Source organism: Aulostomus chinensis, chromosome 15 (genome assembly GCF_037954235.1).
Source record: "Aulostomus chinensis isolate RoL2024-O1b breed Wild chromosome 15, RoL_Achi_v1.0, whole genome shotgun sequence".
NCBI lineage: Eukaryota > Metazoa > Chordata > Actinopteri > Syngnathiformes > Aulostomidae > Aulostomus > Aulostomus chinensis.
Window position 1 is genome coordinate 11,769,134 of NC_141334.1, and position 17,789 is coordinate 11,786,922.

Consider the following 17,789-nt stretch of genomic DNA (forward strand, 5'->3'; position numbering starts at 1 on the left):
GTGGGACAGCAGGGAAAAGCATAGTAATGACCAACCATTTTAATTACAGCCCAAGGTGACTTGCACCAACCTGCATGGATTTCCTCCATAAAAGCGTTTAATTGCATGTTATTAAATGTGATAGTTGAATGCATTCCAATCTCTGCAGAGCTACTGGAGCCTTCACCGGAGTGAGGAAGGCATGACGGGAGCCTTAGAGTTAACGTCGCTCCAACACAAATGTGTAATAAGTGGATGATCCTCATTACCGTAACAATATACTTACATGGTAATTATGTGAATAGCTGCAGCGAAACATTTGCTATAAAATTACTAAGATATATACATATGCCAGATTAGGAAACAAAAAAACTTTAACAAAAGGATTTTTTTCAACTTCACTTAAGGAAGCATCATAAACAGGAAAGTAGTTACTTTGAGCTTGTGCATGCACAGTGTGTAGGACTGGCTAGAGACGGGATGAGAGATGATTCCAGCAGAAAGATCCTGACGTTACTACAGCATTAATTGCTTTGCACTTCAAAGCCTGCTTGTCCCAGAGGGCCTAGCAGCTCTGAGACTCCGAATGTATCAATAGGGTTGTGACGAGGAAACCTAGCACATCATATGCTGATCAAACTTGTGTGTGCCGCTTTGCTTGTGCATGTGTGTTTTTACTGTATGACCAGGTTATCAGACCTGGGGACAGAGCTGATCAAATATACATGGAAGTGATAAATGGCGTTTCCTTCCAGCAGGGTGCCGGGTGATGAGCAAATTTCATGCCTCAGTATTCCAGAGACAGTCGGGCTGTGGCATAAATCTGACTGCAGCAGTCAGAGGTGGTATTTAAATCATCTGAATTGGAAATGGACTGGAGAGAAAGTGCAATGGAGCTGTTATTTATTAATTTTGTTTTGTAGACGCAGCCCTCTGGAGCAGAAAGACACCCCTCAGAGTACATCTTAAAGCCCTCCAATCAGATCAGCCAAAATTAATCTCAGAGAATGCATTTTAATGAGCTGCCTTCATCTTGTGCCAATCTGAGGGAGTAACAGTCCCACGGCTGCTCATCACTGCAAAGGAAGAGAGAGATGAGGCTGCTTTCTAGTGCGTCAAAATTTTGGTTGCTCAAATAAGATCTGACACATTCTGTCGCCCAAAAGAGGCCATCTCCAGCTCCATCAGGTATTCTAGTCGTTTCTTGAGAGAAAATGTAAAAACAATGAGAGCAGCATTTTTTTGTGTACCTGTGTTATCTTGGCATTTCTGACTTGGAGCTGGACTGACAGGTTGGACTGGCTGGCTGAGGACCAGTGTTGACCTCTGACCTTGACCAGATCCTCTACCCTTGACTGAGCCTGTTGTTGTCCTGGTGACAGCTCCCAGGCCGAGACGAAGACCTCTGCCGGAGCGCAGGAGACTGCCGCTACCTCCGGCCTGAGCAGCGGTCCGAAGCTGCAGCGGGTCCTCAGTAGAGCTCCCTTTCAAACTGGCGGATCTCCCTACCTACAAATCAATGAGATGAATTAAAAGTACTGTGAAGCAATTGTTGAGAAGTTTTAGAGCTCTAACACAAACAAGTTTTTGTACAAACAAATGTTAATTCTCTTGATGTTTAAAGGAACATTATTTCAAGGAAGGAGTCAGTCTTGCTGCTCATGAAGAGGACATTTGCATAGTTTTTTTTTTTTTTGCTAAACACCTTAAGGCTCCCAAAGATGAGGGATAATGCTGTGAGTCAAATCCATGTGATCTAATTAAAAGATTCTGCTAGAAGTTGCTTCCATATAAATATGTTTACCCACAAAATCTAGCTGCCTTGACATATTTAATTGAGTCTATTTCGCCTGTGATATTTTGGAAAGATTTGACATCAAAACATTTCACGCAACTGGTAATCTAAATATCCCAAACACCAAGATATAATACTGAATCTTTTTCAGGCAACAGTTGAGAAAACATTATCTGAAATAATGTTTTTTCTTTGTACAAATAAAAACTTCACATTTTATATTTTGAAGTATGAAACAACCTAAAGAAATGAAGAATCGGACCTTTTAAGCTCTTACTATCAATCTGAAGGGAAACTGTAACTTGAACTGTGATATACAGCAACATATAGACCATTAGGGAAAAAGTGTCTTGTCCCTCCAGGCTTGGCACGTCATGAGGCATTAACTATTTATTAGCCCATGTTAGTGTTGGATGCTATGTGAATGCAAATGCCAAATTAATTCGAAATAATAAGGAAAAATTTTGAATAACAAGCAGTTCATGTGAGAGGGATGATAAAATGCAAAAGATATATGATCAATTATCCATGGTTTACTGTGGGATTGAAGTCAAGAGAATCAGCAAGCACAATTGGTATGCAGAGTACATAAATTGAATATGAGATGTCTTTGTTATTTGAATGCACATCACAGCTTGTATATCCTTAAGTTGCAATCAGAAGACTTTCTATGGAGTAGGAATGATCACAACGACACCGTCTTTTTCAATCTGTAAATGTGCCATAAAAATGATGCTATAGAAATTAGTCTGTGAGCTTAAATATCAGATATAAATACAGAGGACTCACCTCTGATGGTGCGCCGTAGAACTCACTCACTTTGCCTCCCAGTTTTGGGGGTGCTGTGTGGCTGTGTGTGTGAGTGGCATTTGTGTGTCCAAGGGCTCTCATACCCCTACCAAGCAGTCCTGATGGAAAGATACTGGCCTGCATCTCTTGACGGTACTTGTCATAAAGCAGATTAGAGGCGCTGAGTACCGGGGCCCCTCTGGTTTCTTTATCAGGTTTGGCGGGGTCTTTAGATGTATCTTTAATGGAACTGGATGCTGCACCATGTGTGTATGTTGACAACCTGGACGGTAGAGAAGATACCTGATATGGTCCGTCAGCCGCCTGAGGCTTGAACTGCGGATTCTTTCTGACGTATGTGATGATTTTGGGGCGAACTCCTTTAGGCTTAAGTTTAGGTGAAGGAGAGCTCTCTTTGGGACTTGGGTTACAGTTAGAGTTAGGGGAGCTTTGCTGGTTGTTAAGAGGCGCTTTGGGGATTCCAGTTGTGCTTATATTGGTTTTTACTGGTGCTCTCAAGCAAGTGTTGCTGTAGCCCTGAGCTGACGTTGGTACAGCAGGGTTGCATCCTGATGAGATGTGCCGAACCACTCCACGGGCATCCCTAGAGATGAGGTACATGGAGGGTTGCCTGCGTGGTGAGCCCTGGGGTGTCCTGAGAGGGGATTGGGGAGGTGTAGATGTCCTTGAATCAATCCCGGTCCTGTTGGGACTGGAGCAATTCCTTCTGTATGTAAGCTGAGTCTGAGGTCTATTCTCTAAGGGGGAAGGGTTGGAGGGACTAGAAGCACACTGTACAATTGTGGCTGCCATCTTTTCTATGGGTGGAGCCTCCTTCTGGGCTACCTGGTTGGACTGTCTGAGTTGAGATGCTCCGTATGTGTTGTACAGATGTGAGAAATCTGATGGTTCACGTAAAGATGATTTTGCAAACTTCCGGTTTGACCCATTGCTGTATTGCCCTGTGTTAACATGAGCACTGGGCTCTGCTAGGTTGTGTGTTTTTCCAACCTCCGTCTGACAAAGGGGCCTTACAAGCTGTTGCCGCCTTGGGGGAAGCACCCTGTCCTCAAATCCAGCCCTTCTCCTTTGGCCCAGCCCCCCATCAGAGGATAATCCATTAGTTCGATGGCTTCCCTCCTCCTGTCTGCGGTCCTGGCTGCAGTATTGAGGATATTTCTCCTGAGGATGCAATGGTGGAGATTTCTGCTTGGCATCTCCAGGGGCTGCCCTTCCTCTAGTCTGGGCTGAGGTAGTGTTGTTGACATTAGGATAGCGGTCAGCCTTGGACAGACAGATGAGAGCGTCTCCACTACTGTCCAACGCACTAGACAGGCTCCCACTGAGGGTAATGGCTGATAGGCTGGAGACAAAAACATTTGTCTCAGACTTGGACTCCTTGAGACCTCCCCTCCAGCGATCCCTCTCTCCTCCTCTGTGTGGCTTGGTGTCCTTTTCATCTGTTGGGCCTGTCACACATGTGTCTAGCTCCTCGGTGCTGTGGCAGCCAATCTTTCTGCGTGCATCTCTGTCCCTCTTCTCTCTGCTCTCTACTTTGTTGCTGTCATTGTCATTCCTCCTCACCCCGGTTGAAGCGGAGCTGGCAGTTGAACTGGATGATATGGACATTGGGCCTTCATCTTTCCCATCTTTTATGCTTCCTCCATCCTCTTCCTCCTCATTGTCATCTTCCCCCTGATTTCCCAAAAATGTATGTATCTCCTGACATTCCACAAGCTCAAACTCTCTAAGCTCAGACTCTGTGCAGCGCTGCTCTGAACCCCAGATCACTAACCTGTCGTGGGATTCACTTTGTGAGACTAAAGGAGGAAGGGGGCTTGTGCTGTGCCCTGGGTCCTCTATCAGGTTTCTTCCTCCTTGAGTGCTAATTGAAGATAATCGATTGGCATTATCATCCCCAGTTTGGGAGAACTGAATCTGGGTTTTGTTAGTGATCTTCTCTCCTCTGTCAACATTAATCTCCAGCTCCTTGAAACTAGTCGGGACACTCATGTTGAAAGGTTTCTTATGACGTGCTCAAAGACACCTGCAGGATGCCGAGGCCATTGATGGAGTTACATATATGTCCTTTCCTCTTCAGGGTCTGTGTGAGGATGGCCCTTCAGTTCATTCTTCCAAGGACGTAGTATCATTTCACAGATTATTTTCACCTCAACTCACCACTTATCTCACATTTACTGGGAGTGAAAAAAACTGTCTTTGATGGCTTTTTGAGGAGATGGAGGTCTGCTCAATCTGAAATAAGAGACACAAAGAAAGCTATGAAACACACCAGTCCACTTAACACGGCTATTTCTACCATCAGTCATGCATAGAACAAAATATTGTACACTGTATTTATGCTATTCATAACAATTGAAGGTCATTTGAAAGACCAGTGAGAAGGCTTTCCACCTGAGACGGTAATCAATCCCATCCATCCATCCATCCATCCATCCATCAATTTTCTACTGCTTATCCTGTCGCGGGGGCTGCAGCCTATCCCAGCAGCCTTTGGGTGAGAGGCAGGGTTCACCCTGGACGGGTCACCAGTCCATCACAGGACCAACACATAGAGACAGACAACCATTCACACTCACAGCCACACCTACAGTCAATTTAGAGTATCAATCAGCCTCGTCCCCTCTTGAAAGATCCTGTGCTGGAGCCGGGACTCAAACCCAGAACCTTCTTGTTGTGAGGCGACAGTGCTGACCACTGCACCAACGTGCCATCCTTTTTACTTTAAAATTGATACTCTGATACTCTTACAGTAAGAATCACTGAATCAAATCATTTTTGCATTAAACATGATTGTAGTGCATTGATGCCAAAGAGGGAAAGTTCCAACCTCTGATGTGGTAGAACACAATGGATGTTGATATCACTCAACATGGCAGGGTTTGTGGTAAAAGATGAGAAACATACTTGCTCTGGACCTAAATAAGTCTCTTAGTACCCTATGTGTGCTGTCAGTGAGTCTGAAGCGACAGTTAAAAAGTGATAGTTAAAAGTTTACTCTCAGATATGTGCCTCTATCATATAGTTAGTTTTTGAGTAGCTAACACAATATTAGTCCTCTGGCTAGCTACATAATATTATCTAACTGTCAGAAATCAGTTGAACTATTGACCAGATTAAACTGCTGATAAGTGCGATTAGGTTGCCAAATTTTTTGGTGCTGTGACAACAGAAATAGAGCAGAATCTCTGGGGGTGACCATGTTCTGCACCTTTTTCTTGTCATTAACGAAATAAATGTGATGTCCCAGTGACTACATAAACTCAAAAATAATGAAGTTCATAGTATAAAGAGCAAGAAGAGCAAGTTTGTCATTAAATGATGATGGATGTTCACTGTAGTCCAGAAAGAACAGGGATGAGTGAGGAGAGAAGTGGAGGATAGCTCAAGCTGCAGCCTGCTCGCCTGTGACTGAGGAATCACCCTGGGGATGATGATGATGATGACAGGCGAAGAAGACAGGGGAGGGTGCGAAGTGTTTCCTAATGAGCTTTTTACCTCAAGAGACATTAAAAAATAGAAGGCACTGGGTGAAAACATGGAAGTCTGTTCCCATAATATGGAGCCCTGGAGTGGCCAGAAATTATTTTTTGTGTTGGTATACAGAGAGAGGATTTTATGCACACACACACACACACACACACACACACACACACACGCACACACACACACACACACACACGCACACACACACACACACACACACACACACACACACACATATCTATATTCATATGTGTTGTGTGTGTGTGTGTGTGTGTGTGTGTATGAAGCCTGAAGATATATATATTTTTTCCCTCAATGTACTTATTTTTAGGCCACACAATATAGATTCTTCCATCTGTTTAGCTGATACAAGGCCATAAGATATGACTTTTTTCAATTTTTTTTATTTTGAGGCCTGAAGATATCCTTTATTCCTTCAATTAATTTATTTTGAGTGAGAGAGATATAAGCTGTTCCTTCTCCGTGGCCCCGTGTGATAGCTTTGGTTCGAGAATATGCTGCATTTTCGGCACATACAAGGAACACTGTCTCTGTAAACGCATGCCTGTTAGAGAAGACGCGCAGCTGTCATCAATAGCTGCCCTAATAAGTGAGAACTAGAATCACCAGCTCAGGAGGGATAAATCCATCATGGCGGTATGATCACTACAGGAGGGTAACACTCCTCTCTCAACCTGTCTCCTCTCACACACCATATGGCTGATTATACTGCAATTTGATTGCACACAACAACAGCACATCCGACTTCACTTAAAAGCCGGAAGTGCAGAAATCTGAGATATTCATGTCAGTGTAAAAAGACAACACCATTTCGAAGTAAGTGGCGTCACAGAAGCATGTGCAGTCAATGGATGAGCAGATGGTGAGGAGGGCAAATGTCTGAAAGGCTTTGTCACATAATGTCAAAGCAGGGCGGATTGACATGACAACTTTTCACCCTCACAGGAAAGTCATCCTCTCTCCATCATAATGGAAGAGCTCTACGGGGAATCCTCCATCAGCCATGTAAGAGAAATATTTCGTTTATTTGATCGTTAGACATCACCGATTTTTTTTATATCACACGCAGCCTTTATCAGTTGAATGTTATGCGATCAGCTGTCTGTGCAGTGCATTTGTTTAAATCAAGATGGTGGTTATGTTATCAAATATGTGTCTTCAGTTCATGAAACTGATTATTTGGAATAGAGGTTCAAATGGAAGCTCCTTCCCTTTAATTAGATGTGCAGCGGGGGCGTCAGTTCTCATTAGCAGGTGGCTTCTCTGTGGCAGTGATATCTTGAAACGAAAGAGTTGCAAAAGCTGCAGCTCACACTGCCCCTGGCACATTTGATGTCGCTTCAATCAGCGTAGAGTTAAATTTTGCCTAAATGCACTGTGAGGGGAAACATTCAAGAATATGATTTGCATTCCTGAAGGTCATCTTAATGGTAATTGTGAGATCTTTTTTTTTTTTTTTTTTAAGGATATAAAGGAGCTAGGAGCTGCATAAGGTTGCAAAAAGGATTTATCAACAAGATGCTATCAGCCTAAAACTTGTGGAAATTTTGTTTGGCATAACAAATTGCTGTGAAAAAGGAAAAATTCTGGCGGTAGACAAATAGACAAACAAAATGTGGGATAATCCACACACAGACTGCTCTACTCTGTTGTGTACATGTCTAATATTTACCCCTAACTGATGCACACAATCAAATGATTAGCTAATTACAAAACATACGCAGACAAGATTCAACAAGGCAGGGAAGGAGAGAGGGACGGGTGGAAGAGAAGAAGCGTGAGATTGCGTTAGATAATGAGAGAATTCATGGAGAGGACGTGGTGGCAGATCGATTTTGGCACTGATGTAGTGCCGGAGCTTGTGCTGATGACAGCAGTCTTAGGGGGTTGAGCATTAAACTCGGTCACAGCCAGGGAGATGACATCAAAACAAAATAAGACGCAACGAAAAAAATACCTTTCTGGCTATTTGAATAAATTGCCTGTTGAGATGATATAACACAAAAAAGGAAGATGTGTTCTTGAGAATAAGAAGTTGACAGGTTCTCCCCTGCTGTCGCGCCGCCTTACAGTGTTGACATAGCTGCTTAGATGCTAACTTTAAAGAGGGACACATGAGAGGATGTGGAAGAAGAAATTGTTGAGGTTTCCGCTACCTGGAATCTGAATTATGCAATTAAAAGTGTAACAAACATCTTTGATCATGAAAGCCTTTCTCTTGAGGAAACACAGGCATGTTAGGTTTACGAGACGGGGATGCTCTGGAGCCAATAATAGTCCAAGAGAAAACTGTAGTTCAGTTACAGTATTACCCTACTGTTTCTCTAACAATGAAATACGTGTATTTAACGATGATATAGTAACATGATTCAGGTGTAAAAAGAGGTTTGATATACGTTTAGCGATAGTTGAGGTCATTCATGGACACTTTCCAAAACTATGTGCAGGTGATTGTGTCTGTCACCATCTCCCGCAGTCCCCCCCCCCCAACAAAAAGTACTGTCTATGCTAACCTCTTAAGGAGCCGCCATTGTGGACTGGGAGTCTCATTGTCATTAAACCTAAACTACACCCCTACCTCCTCAAAAGATGTAAATAGGTCAAAATTGCTGGTGGTTCTGACACAAACGCATAATTTATAGACTGACGAGAAGGTGGCGTTGTACCGTTGCGAGATACCTTATAATTTTGTTCGTTAGAGGCAAACGACCCTCTAATTATTCATGATCTGCATACCAAAGTGGACAAGTATAATAATTCTGCATATGCGTCTAGATGTAGAATAATGATATGCGCTTTTCGGATATGTAATGTAAAGCTTGGTCTATTTCATTTATCTGACAAACAGCTCTGTGTCTGTTGTCATGGCAATGCCATATCTCTGGGAGCTGGATGACATGTCTTGACCCCTGCCTCTTCCATCAGTGCAAAAGGTCAGTGTTAGAAAGAGATGGGCAGCTCTGAAGGTCAGCTGTATGCTTTCACACTGACAGCTCTTGTGCATCACTTTCACACTGGTGAATTCACACCTGTGCACAACCATGACAGAACATAAAGACACTTCACAGTGTCATAAACAGTTGAATGAGAATCTGCTTGGTTTTGTTTATTTTACCACCACCAGGTGCAAGATTCCAAATTAAAGTGCTTTTTTTAACTGCAGAAAGCTCCTTTATTGAGGAGAAATGATGATCTGAAAGAGTGGAATTGGATAAAGATACAAAAGCCCTCCTCATCCTCCTTTGGATGCAAGCAGGAATCGGTCTGTGGGTGAAAGAACAACACGGTAGGGTGGCGAGGTGGGCGAGATGAGACATGCAGATGGATACTGAAAGGAAGAGGCTTGTCGCAGGAGAGCAACAGCTCCTAATTAGGCTGATGGGAGGGAATAAATCATGTATAGTGCGAGCTATAGAGGCCTCTATCTGAAGTGGCATATTGAAAGGCTCAAGAGAGCAGAGTGAAGTAATTAATGAAAATCCTTTACCATATATAATGCTAACGAGTGCTAAATAGCCCCCATTAATGAAACTGGGGACACATTTCCATTTTATATATTTCTGCTGTGCAGGAAGACTTGAGTAAACCTCTGGATAGCACTAAAGTCACGCTTTACGAGGAAGAAGTGGACCAACCAATCCTGGACACGATGCTGTGCTTGATTTGTGTCCCCTGCAGGTTTCTATTGTAACTGTCAATTGTCATTGCCAAGGAATTTTCACGAGGTGAGCCCATGTGAAAGTAAGCGCTGGGCTGAATTCCATTTCAGACATTTATCAAGAAGAGCTTGCATTCGAATGACAGATATTTTTTATGTAATTTTCCTTCGAATCCAGATAAAATCTCAACTAATTATGTACCATGCTGGTGAGATATGAGATATAAACGTGCATGTGAGTGCTGTGTGACACTCACTAACACCCCTTCCCAGAGGCAAACAACCTGCTAAAATGCGCTAACATCTGGCTTTGGCTGCTGTGGCTGTGGCTCTGATTAGCGCTGACGCGAACTCAAAACCTTGGTGAACAGCAGTAGTTTGCTTCTGGTGCTTCCGATCTCGGACCAACACACGACGAGCGTTCACGACTCCACCCTCCCCCTGTCCGTATACTCAACCTGCTGCGTTTAAGTTCTAATAACATTCAGTCATTGATAAGCTCAAAAAACCAAATTTGTAGAAGATATGCAACATTCACCAATGCAACACCTTCGCTGTGTTCGTGATATCGAATGTGACACACCAAAGAGAAAATAAAAACAGAAAGGCAATTCCCCTACTCTCAATTTGCAATTTCTATATAGCTTTACCCAAGGTTGGTAAAACCGTACTTGTAGATGGGTAAACAGGTTAAAACGCAGTCACCTGCGCACGCTTACACACATCAACACATCAACACATGCCTTCTCTCAGTGCCTTTGTTGTCGGTCCAGCAGCACATGTGGCGATTACAGAAGCCATTTGTCTCTGGCACTTTGCTTTATTCCTCTCCTCCCCCACTGAAGAGCAGACAGGTTTAACACACTATGGTCCCCGGGGAACCCCAACGATGCACGCACGCGCACGCACGCACACGCACACACACACACACACACACACACACACACACACACACACACACACACACATCCCTCTTGTCCCATCTCTCTTTTATCCACATATACACATACATCTGCTGAGATATGAATTCCAGCACACTGGAACAGAAGCACAAGAGGAGGGAACGTGAATGGACAGAATGACGGCGTGTACGTAACCATAATTTATGACTCTTGAGCTGTAGCACATAATATAATTAGATTTAGCGCTGCATTTACATCAAAATGTGGTGTAGCAGTTATCCTCAGACATGAAACTCCATTCCACTAATACAGCACATGCGGTGTCTTTGGATGCATGTAATTAATCTCTGACATCAACATTTTCCCCAAAGCAAGACTGTGTTTGAAATGTGTGTGTGAGCGTTATGGAGATGCATAAGCATATTCTAAAATAAACAGCTCCACAGACAAACACATGCCCTCTTGCTCTCCTCATCTTGTCCATTTTTGAAAATAAAGGGAATTCCTCTCTCCATATACTTGTACTTGTATACACATGTTTAGAATCATCCAGCGGGATGAAGCTTAGAAGGTCTATTCAGAAGTAAGCTGAGCTTTACTCATCCATCCCTCCTCTTCCCATCTCTGTCAACAACAGACAGAAATAGCAGTGAAATAAGCTAAACGCTCCATTTTCACAGACGGCACAATAGACACCGTGTAGACAGAATTTCACAAGTGATGATTCACTAAACTCTGCCTATGTGTGGTGTGAACCAAGCAATAACCCACAATGCACAGCAAAGGGATTATCATCACACAGAACAGTGAAGCAGAACAGGGAAATATCCAGAAATAGTATCTTTCTGTTGCTGGATTGTTGTTCTGTACTTTCTGTACAGAAAAATAACAGCTCCTTAACAACAGTTTTTGCTCTTTTACAGCAGCCCAGTCAATATAGCTCACGATTGTATTAAATGAAGCTTTGTGGTACCTCCAGCACACAGTCGTAATTCATGTCAGCGCTAATAAGAGGACGCAGCAGAGATCACAAAAGAAAGCCCAGCCAGGAGGTTTGCATGAATTCAATGAAAAATTGACTTCCACACAGCCATTCTTAGTTTCTTTGTAACATTAAAACAAGGTATTCATATCTTCAAGGTAGAAGGCGCTTTGTGGTCTAATCTGAGACAGTTTGACGTCTGGCTCAGTAATGTGTGGACCAGACAAAGCCAGATGCATTGAACCAGGCTTGACATTGGTAACGGCACACGCTGGGTGGGTGAGATTTGGCTCATACAAGATGGTCTTCTGGCTGAATTTAGGAAGCCACGTTAATACTGAGGCCTGATATGGGCTACAGAAGAATTAGACTGAGACGTAAGCTGCCGAATATCTGTCTTCCATATCTCGCCATCATTATATATCATTTGTGACATAGGCTTACCGAGCATGTAACGAAGGACTTTAATTTGAAAGTTGTAGTTGTGGTGTCATAACAAACAGGAAACAACTCACACTGAGTGCCACACTTTCCTCAAAGTGAATCAATTCTAGCCAACAGGATCAAACCACAGCATTTTTTAAAAGGTTGCGTACATCCAGTGCTTGCTGGCTAGTTAATGCCTCTTAGCTTGTCTCTGCTAACAGTTGAAAAATGGGTGGACATTCTAATATTATTAGTTGAAAATGTTTGGTTCAAACTCTACAGAACTAAAAAAAAAAAAAAAAATAAAAAGCTGGATTTTGACAAAGAAATTGTGTTTTTTTTGTGTGCATATTTTGCATAAAATGCTTAGGCATGCTGTATAACATTATTAAAAGTGGCATTTAATTTGTTGCCATTTCATCTGGACGTTATGCAGGTCTGCTAGAGATTCTACAGCAAGAGTTTTCTCTCTTGGTTAAAGCCTTTATCTGAAAAGGAGAAAATGTGCCTCCCATTTTGCAGCCAAATCTTCTCGTGAACCATGGAGTACCTCAAGGCTCTGCTTTTTGGACCTTTGCTTTTCTTTGTGTATTTTTCATTTCTGGGCTGAAATGTAATGGAACTTATTCCAGTACTTAGATGACATTCATAAAGGCTTATTATCATAACCAAATGAGAAAATGAAGCCTGGTTGGCAGGCATGAAAAATTGAATTGCATCTAACAATTTGTGCTACAACATAGCTGAAATGAATCCTCTTCAATTCATGGCTGATAGCTGCAACATGATGTTGTCAATTTTGTTCTCAGACCTGAAACGTGCTCTTATTAAAATGTATTCAGATGGTTCTGAATGCAGTTAGAATTATTACAGAGCAAGAAAACATGATCAACATCCCTTCTGCTCCTTAAAGCATGTTAGGTCAGATATAGAAGTAGTCCAGATGACTTGCACTTGTTTGTTTTTACCATTTTCTCAATATTAAATGATATCGCTTGAATTGAGGGATGTGTGATTTGACAGTATAAATAAAATGAACTTGACTCCTTTCTCAAAAGGTCTCTATCTTCCCCTCCCAACCCAATCCCCTGCTCACCATAATAATACCGAGTTAATGAGGGCAGGGTGAGGTAATCAGTCACATTTTCATCCTTACAGGTGCCCAAATAATCCCCTCTCTCTCCCCCTCATACACACAGACGGACACTTTTTTGTACCCCAGGGGGAATCAATCTGTATTGCCGGGTGGACGGTAACAGGATTTCAGGTCAGAGCGGGTGTTCATATCAAAATGAATAAGGAGACTGAGAAAATCAGATCATCTGCAATAAAAGCTGATTTATTTCCTTATTGCACACGCGGCAATGCACTGTTTGCTACCTGCTATTAAATCATCAGAAAATCCCAATATGCCAATAATGAGATTTATGTGCCAAAGCGGAATGAAGAATAGCCAAACACACACACACACACACACACACACACACACATGCACATCCGTGCACATTTGCTCTTCTCTCTTCTGGTAAGATGCCAAAGAAGGAAACTAATTATCACATTCAAAACCATTAAAAATGTTGTTACAGTTGCTCACACATTTGCATTGAAAGTTATGTAGACATGAATACCACACACACACGCACACACACACACACACACACACACACACACACACACACACACACACACACACAGTCAATGACCAGCAGAGACAAAGACACTTTACACTGCGAGAAATATTTGGCATCCGAAATAGAGGTCTGTCTCCCACAAACACACACACACACACACACACACACACACACACACACACAAACACACACACACACACACACACACACGTGGATGCACACACACATACTCTCACACACACTTATCGATGAATTACACCTTCTCTTTATTAGTATTTGTTATTATTTTTGTCAGTGTTTCTTGTAGCGAGTGCTGGGAATGAATCCCGCCTGAATCAGACACGGTCTGGTTTTGCTGCCGCATGTGAGGATGGATTACAGTTGAGCTGGATATGTGGAAGAGGAAATGTGCTTGAAATGAAAAGGGAGAAATGACAGGAATGCAATAAATTGGAACAAACAAACAAAGGCTAATGGGTAGGCTGATTACAACGCTTAGAAAACCGACTGGAAGGAGAGAGGAGAGGAAAAGGTGGAAAGGTGTTTTGTAGTTCTTTGACTCTTGCAGTTAAAAGACTAACATATAACCAGACAGGAGGAGGAAAAACGCTTGTCTGTCCACGTTGGTTGCTGGTAGCACCGCATTGTTATTAGCAAAGCCCCTCCACCCACTACCCTCACTCCTGTCGCAGAGAAAACTGTTAACTCTTGCATGGCTGTATGAGGGGACAAAGGAGAAGAGAAGAGAGGAAGAGAGGAGAGGGAGAGGGAGAAGGAGAGGGAGAAAGAGAAGAGGAGAGGAGAGGGCGAAGAGAGACGAGAAGAGGAGAGGGAGAAGAAGAAGAGAGGGAAAAGGAGAGGAGAGGAGAGGAGCTCATTGCAGACAAAGAATGCATGAATAGTGGAATCCTCTTTGGGACTGCTTGGAAGTTACCACTTGCCCACACACACAGTCAGACATGAAGCTGGTAAGGTGAGCTGTGCAGCTCAGATACAGAAAAGCTGAGTGCAGGAACTGAGTCACTTCTGTTATTTTAGGAAAATTATGATAACAAAACAACAGATGCAGCTGGGGGGGGGGGGGTAGGATGAAGAGGATTCTTAGTTAGTAGTGTTAGTATTGCAACGTGTAAATGTGTGTATGCATGGGTAATGTGTGCAAGTGGCAAACCCCAGGGGTGTGGGGGGAGGGAGTGCTGGCGAAGGATCAGTGAGAGGTGCAAAAAGAGTGAGTGGAGGGTTTTGGGGTGGTGGTGATGAAAAAAAATATGGTAATGGTTTGCTTGTGGATAAAGCAGCATACTTTGGGTTGGAGAAGGTGATGAGAGTATACCGGACGGGGTACAGAACTCCTTTGGGAAATTAAAAAAGAATAAGGATTCACATTGTTCCAGTTTATTTTGGGGAACAAGTACGAGGCTCAAAGAGAATATAGATGCACAGTGTGGAGAAGTCTCATAAAAAATGAATGACGTGAGCTCACTGTTTTTGTTACTTTTTACGTGTCATGCTAAGAATAGCACAGATCTGTCCTCTTGTTGCTCACGCTAGCATGGCTTAAGTTCAGTAGCTGGGCAATGTTCATTAGCTTAATGAGGCTGCTCGCTGGCACACGGATAAAATATGTGGCACTTCCCTTGAACTGCTGCACAAATCCTAATGCGCTGGGTGCAATATATATGTATGTATGTGTGTGTGTGTGTGTGTGTGTGTGTGTGTGTGTGTGTGTGCGCGCGCGTGTGCGTGTGTGTGTGTTGGCGGAGGTGTGTCTCTTTCTTCACCCTCTAATGTCCTGCCTGTAACTGCAGGGGAGGAGCTACACGACGCTCATTGCCACCTTCCAGACAAAGGCGACATGAATTTCAGAGTGTGTGTTGACACCTTGTTCACACATGCACACGCAAACATACACACTCTTATAGAATAGGGAACCTTCATAACTGATCAGGTTGTAACTGCAGCCTAATTTGTTGTCCTCTCCAGACACACACATTTGAATACTTTAACATACAAACACACTCTATTCCCACAACTGCAAGCACTTGTGTCAATGCAAATTACAAAAAAAAAGAAACCTGTAATAACATGCAAAAAATAACATAATTGAGACATACTGACACACTTTCCCCGTCCTTCCTCCTTCACTCATCATCTATTTTCTCCTTCTTCTCTGTTCTGTCCTATAAAATGACCTTGACCGCATCAGTGTGCTTCTAACACTCATGGGCTTTGTGACAAACTGTCTTACCTGCAGAAACATACACTCTTACAAAACCGGCTGTGCCAAACCACTTAAAACACACACACACACACACACACACACACACACACACACACACTGACTCGCTCGCTCAGTGCTACGAGTGGTTTTCCGGGTAGAGATCTACTGAATTGATCGTTGTTCAGACATTGCAGAGGTCAGATGTAATGAATCAATCACACATGCATCAGCATCTAGAACAGCAACTACAGCACAAGCCAAGGCCACAGGCTCTGCTGCTACGCTTTGATGCAGTGTCAGCCTCCACATTAACATGACCTGGAGGGGGGGTTAGCAGAATAGATAGCAAGATCTATTCTTGTGGGATGTGTCTAATATTGGGTCTGCAGACAGTTCCAGTAAACACAAAAAAATTGCACTTCCCACGTATTTTTTGAAGTAGAATCATGGTCATGAAAAGTGAAGCAAACAGTCAAAAAATGTGAACACAAACACATTTTTTCAAACAAAAGTTCTGATATGCGCTTGAGAGAAAACACACACACACACACACACACACACATACACACACAAGTATGCCTCAAGGACAACCTGATCATCAGACACCAATCAATCAGGACAGGAGACAGCTGACTGGAGAAGACATGCCCTCAATCTGTTCACCCCCTCTGGCCTTCCTCTCTCTATTCTCAGCCCCCACAAGTCGCCTAAAGGTACAGGTGAGAACGTGGAAATCGTTGCAAAAGTAACAAAAGTTCAAACAACCACCGTGCAGTGTGAGGGCTCATTGATGTCTACCTCATTCATGACACAAAGAAAAAAGAATGATGGTATTTCTTTAAACTTTCATGTGCTATTCGCATAATAGCACCTTCAGGCAAGAAACTAAATGTCTCTTACTTATTCATTTATTTAAACTCACGATTTGGCTTTCATGTGGATAAATTTAAAACACAATGGAATTTTTTTTTTTAATTAAATAAAAGAAATGAAGACTTCTCTGAAGTCCACAAACAGTGGATCATAGCAGATTCAGGTCCAAAGCTTAGATAATCCACGTGTGATCATTAGCATCACCCACAGAGACCTGACCTGCTCCATCCATCACAGCAGCCTCATCTCCTGCCTGACCTCGCTCTCTCCTGGAGCCTTCTGCCCCACTTACAGTACACTCCAAGTTTCACAACACAAAACAGGAAATCAAAGATAAATAGATTTGTTTTAAACAAAAGAACGTTCACAAAAACATTTAATGATCAGAATCTATTCCTCAGTACATATAGATAGATATATTTTACATGCAAATATCCCTCCAAGCAAACAAAAATTGAATGCTACCTCAAGCGTCAACATCTGCTCGACCTACCTTCGTGTTTCTCTGGCGCGGACTCGTGAAATAATTTCGACTCAAATGGAGGAGTTGCAAAAAGCAACACACACACGCACGCGTCTCTTCACTCTCGCTCCCTCTGGCTCTGAGCGGCAGAAACGGCGCAGAGAGAGAGAGAGAGAGAGAGAGAGAGAGAGAGAGAGAGAGAGAGGGAGAGAGAGAGAGAGAGAGAGAGAGGGAGATGCTGTAGAGAGAAGGAGGAGCGGTGCTGATGCTGCAGCCGACACCTGCTGGAGCAGAATGGGTCTCACTCTCTCGACACGATTACGCCCTCTTCCGGAACTTTAGGGGAATGTTTCACACTGTAAATCAGAGCAGGTGAAAATCTTGCTTTTGTGTTTGTAGTAAAAAAAGGGGGGAAAGAGCCTTTCACAAAACTGAAATGCTTAAATTTCCACGTTATACTTAATATGTAGGTTTTAGAGTGATAATGAATCTTTCTCCTACTGCTCTCCGGGGTCAGTTTAGTCCGGATGCAACCAGTAGAT

General features: G+C 42.9%; 1 protein-coding gene across 3 annotated transcripts in view; it reads right to left on the bottom strand.

The window, feature by feature from the left end:
* The window catches only part of mtus2a (microtubule associated tumor suppressor candidate 2a), a 41,788-nt gene extending 24,393 nt beyond the window's left edge, over positions 1-17,395 (bottom strand). For all 3 annotated transcript variants that reach the window (XM_086225969.1, XM_086225968.1, XM_086225967.1), the window contains exons 1-3: positions 17,278-17,395; positions 2,564-4,819; positions 1,230-1,488 (exon numbers count right to left, since the gene is read on the bottom strand). In XM_086225969.1, coding sequence (XP_086082095.1) covers positions 1,230-1,488; positions 2,564-4,576 — 2,272 coding nt within the window. In that variant the 5' untranslated portion in view covers positions 4,577-4,819; positions 17,278-17,395. The remainder of the gene's footprint in view (positions 1-1,229; positions 1,489-2,563; positions 4,820-17,277) is intronic.
* Positions 17,396-17,789: the final 394 nt, after the last annotated feature.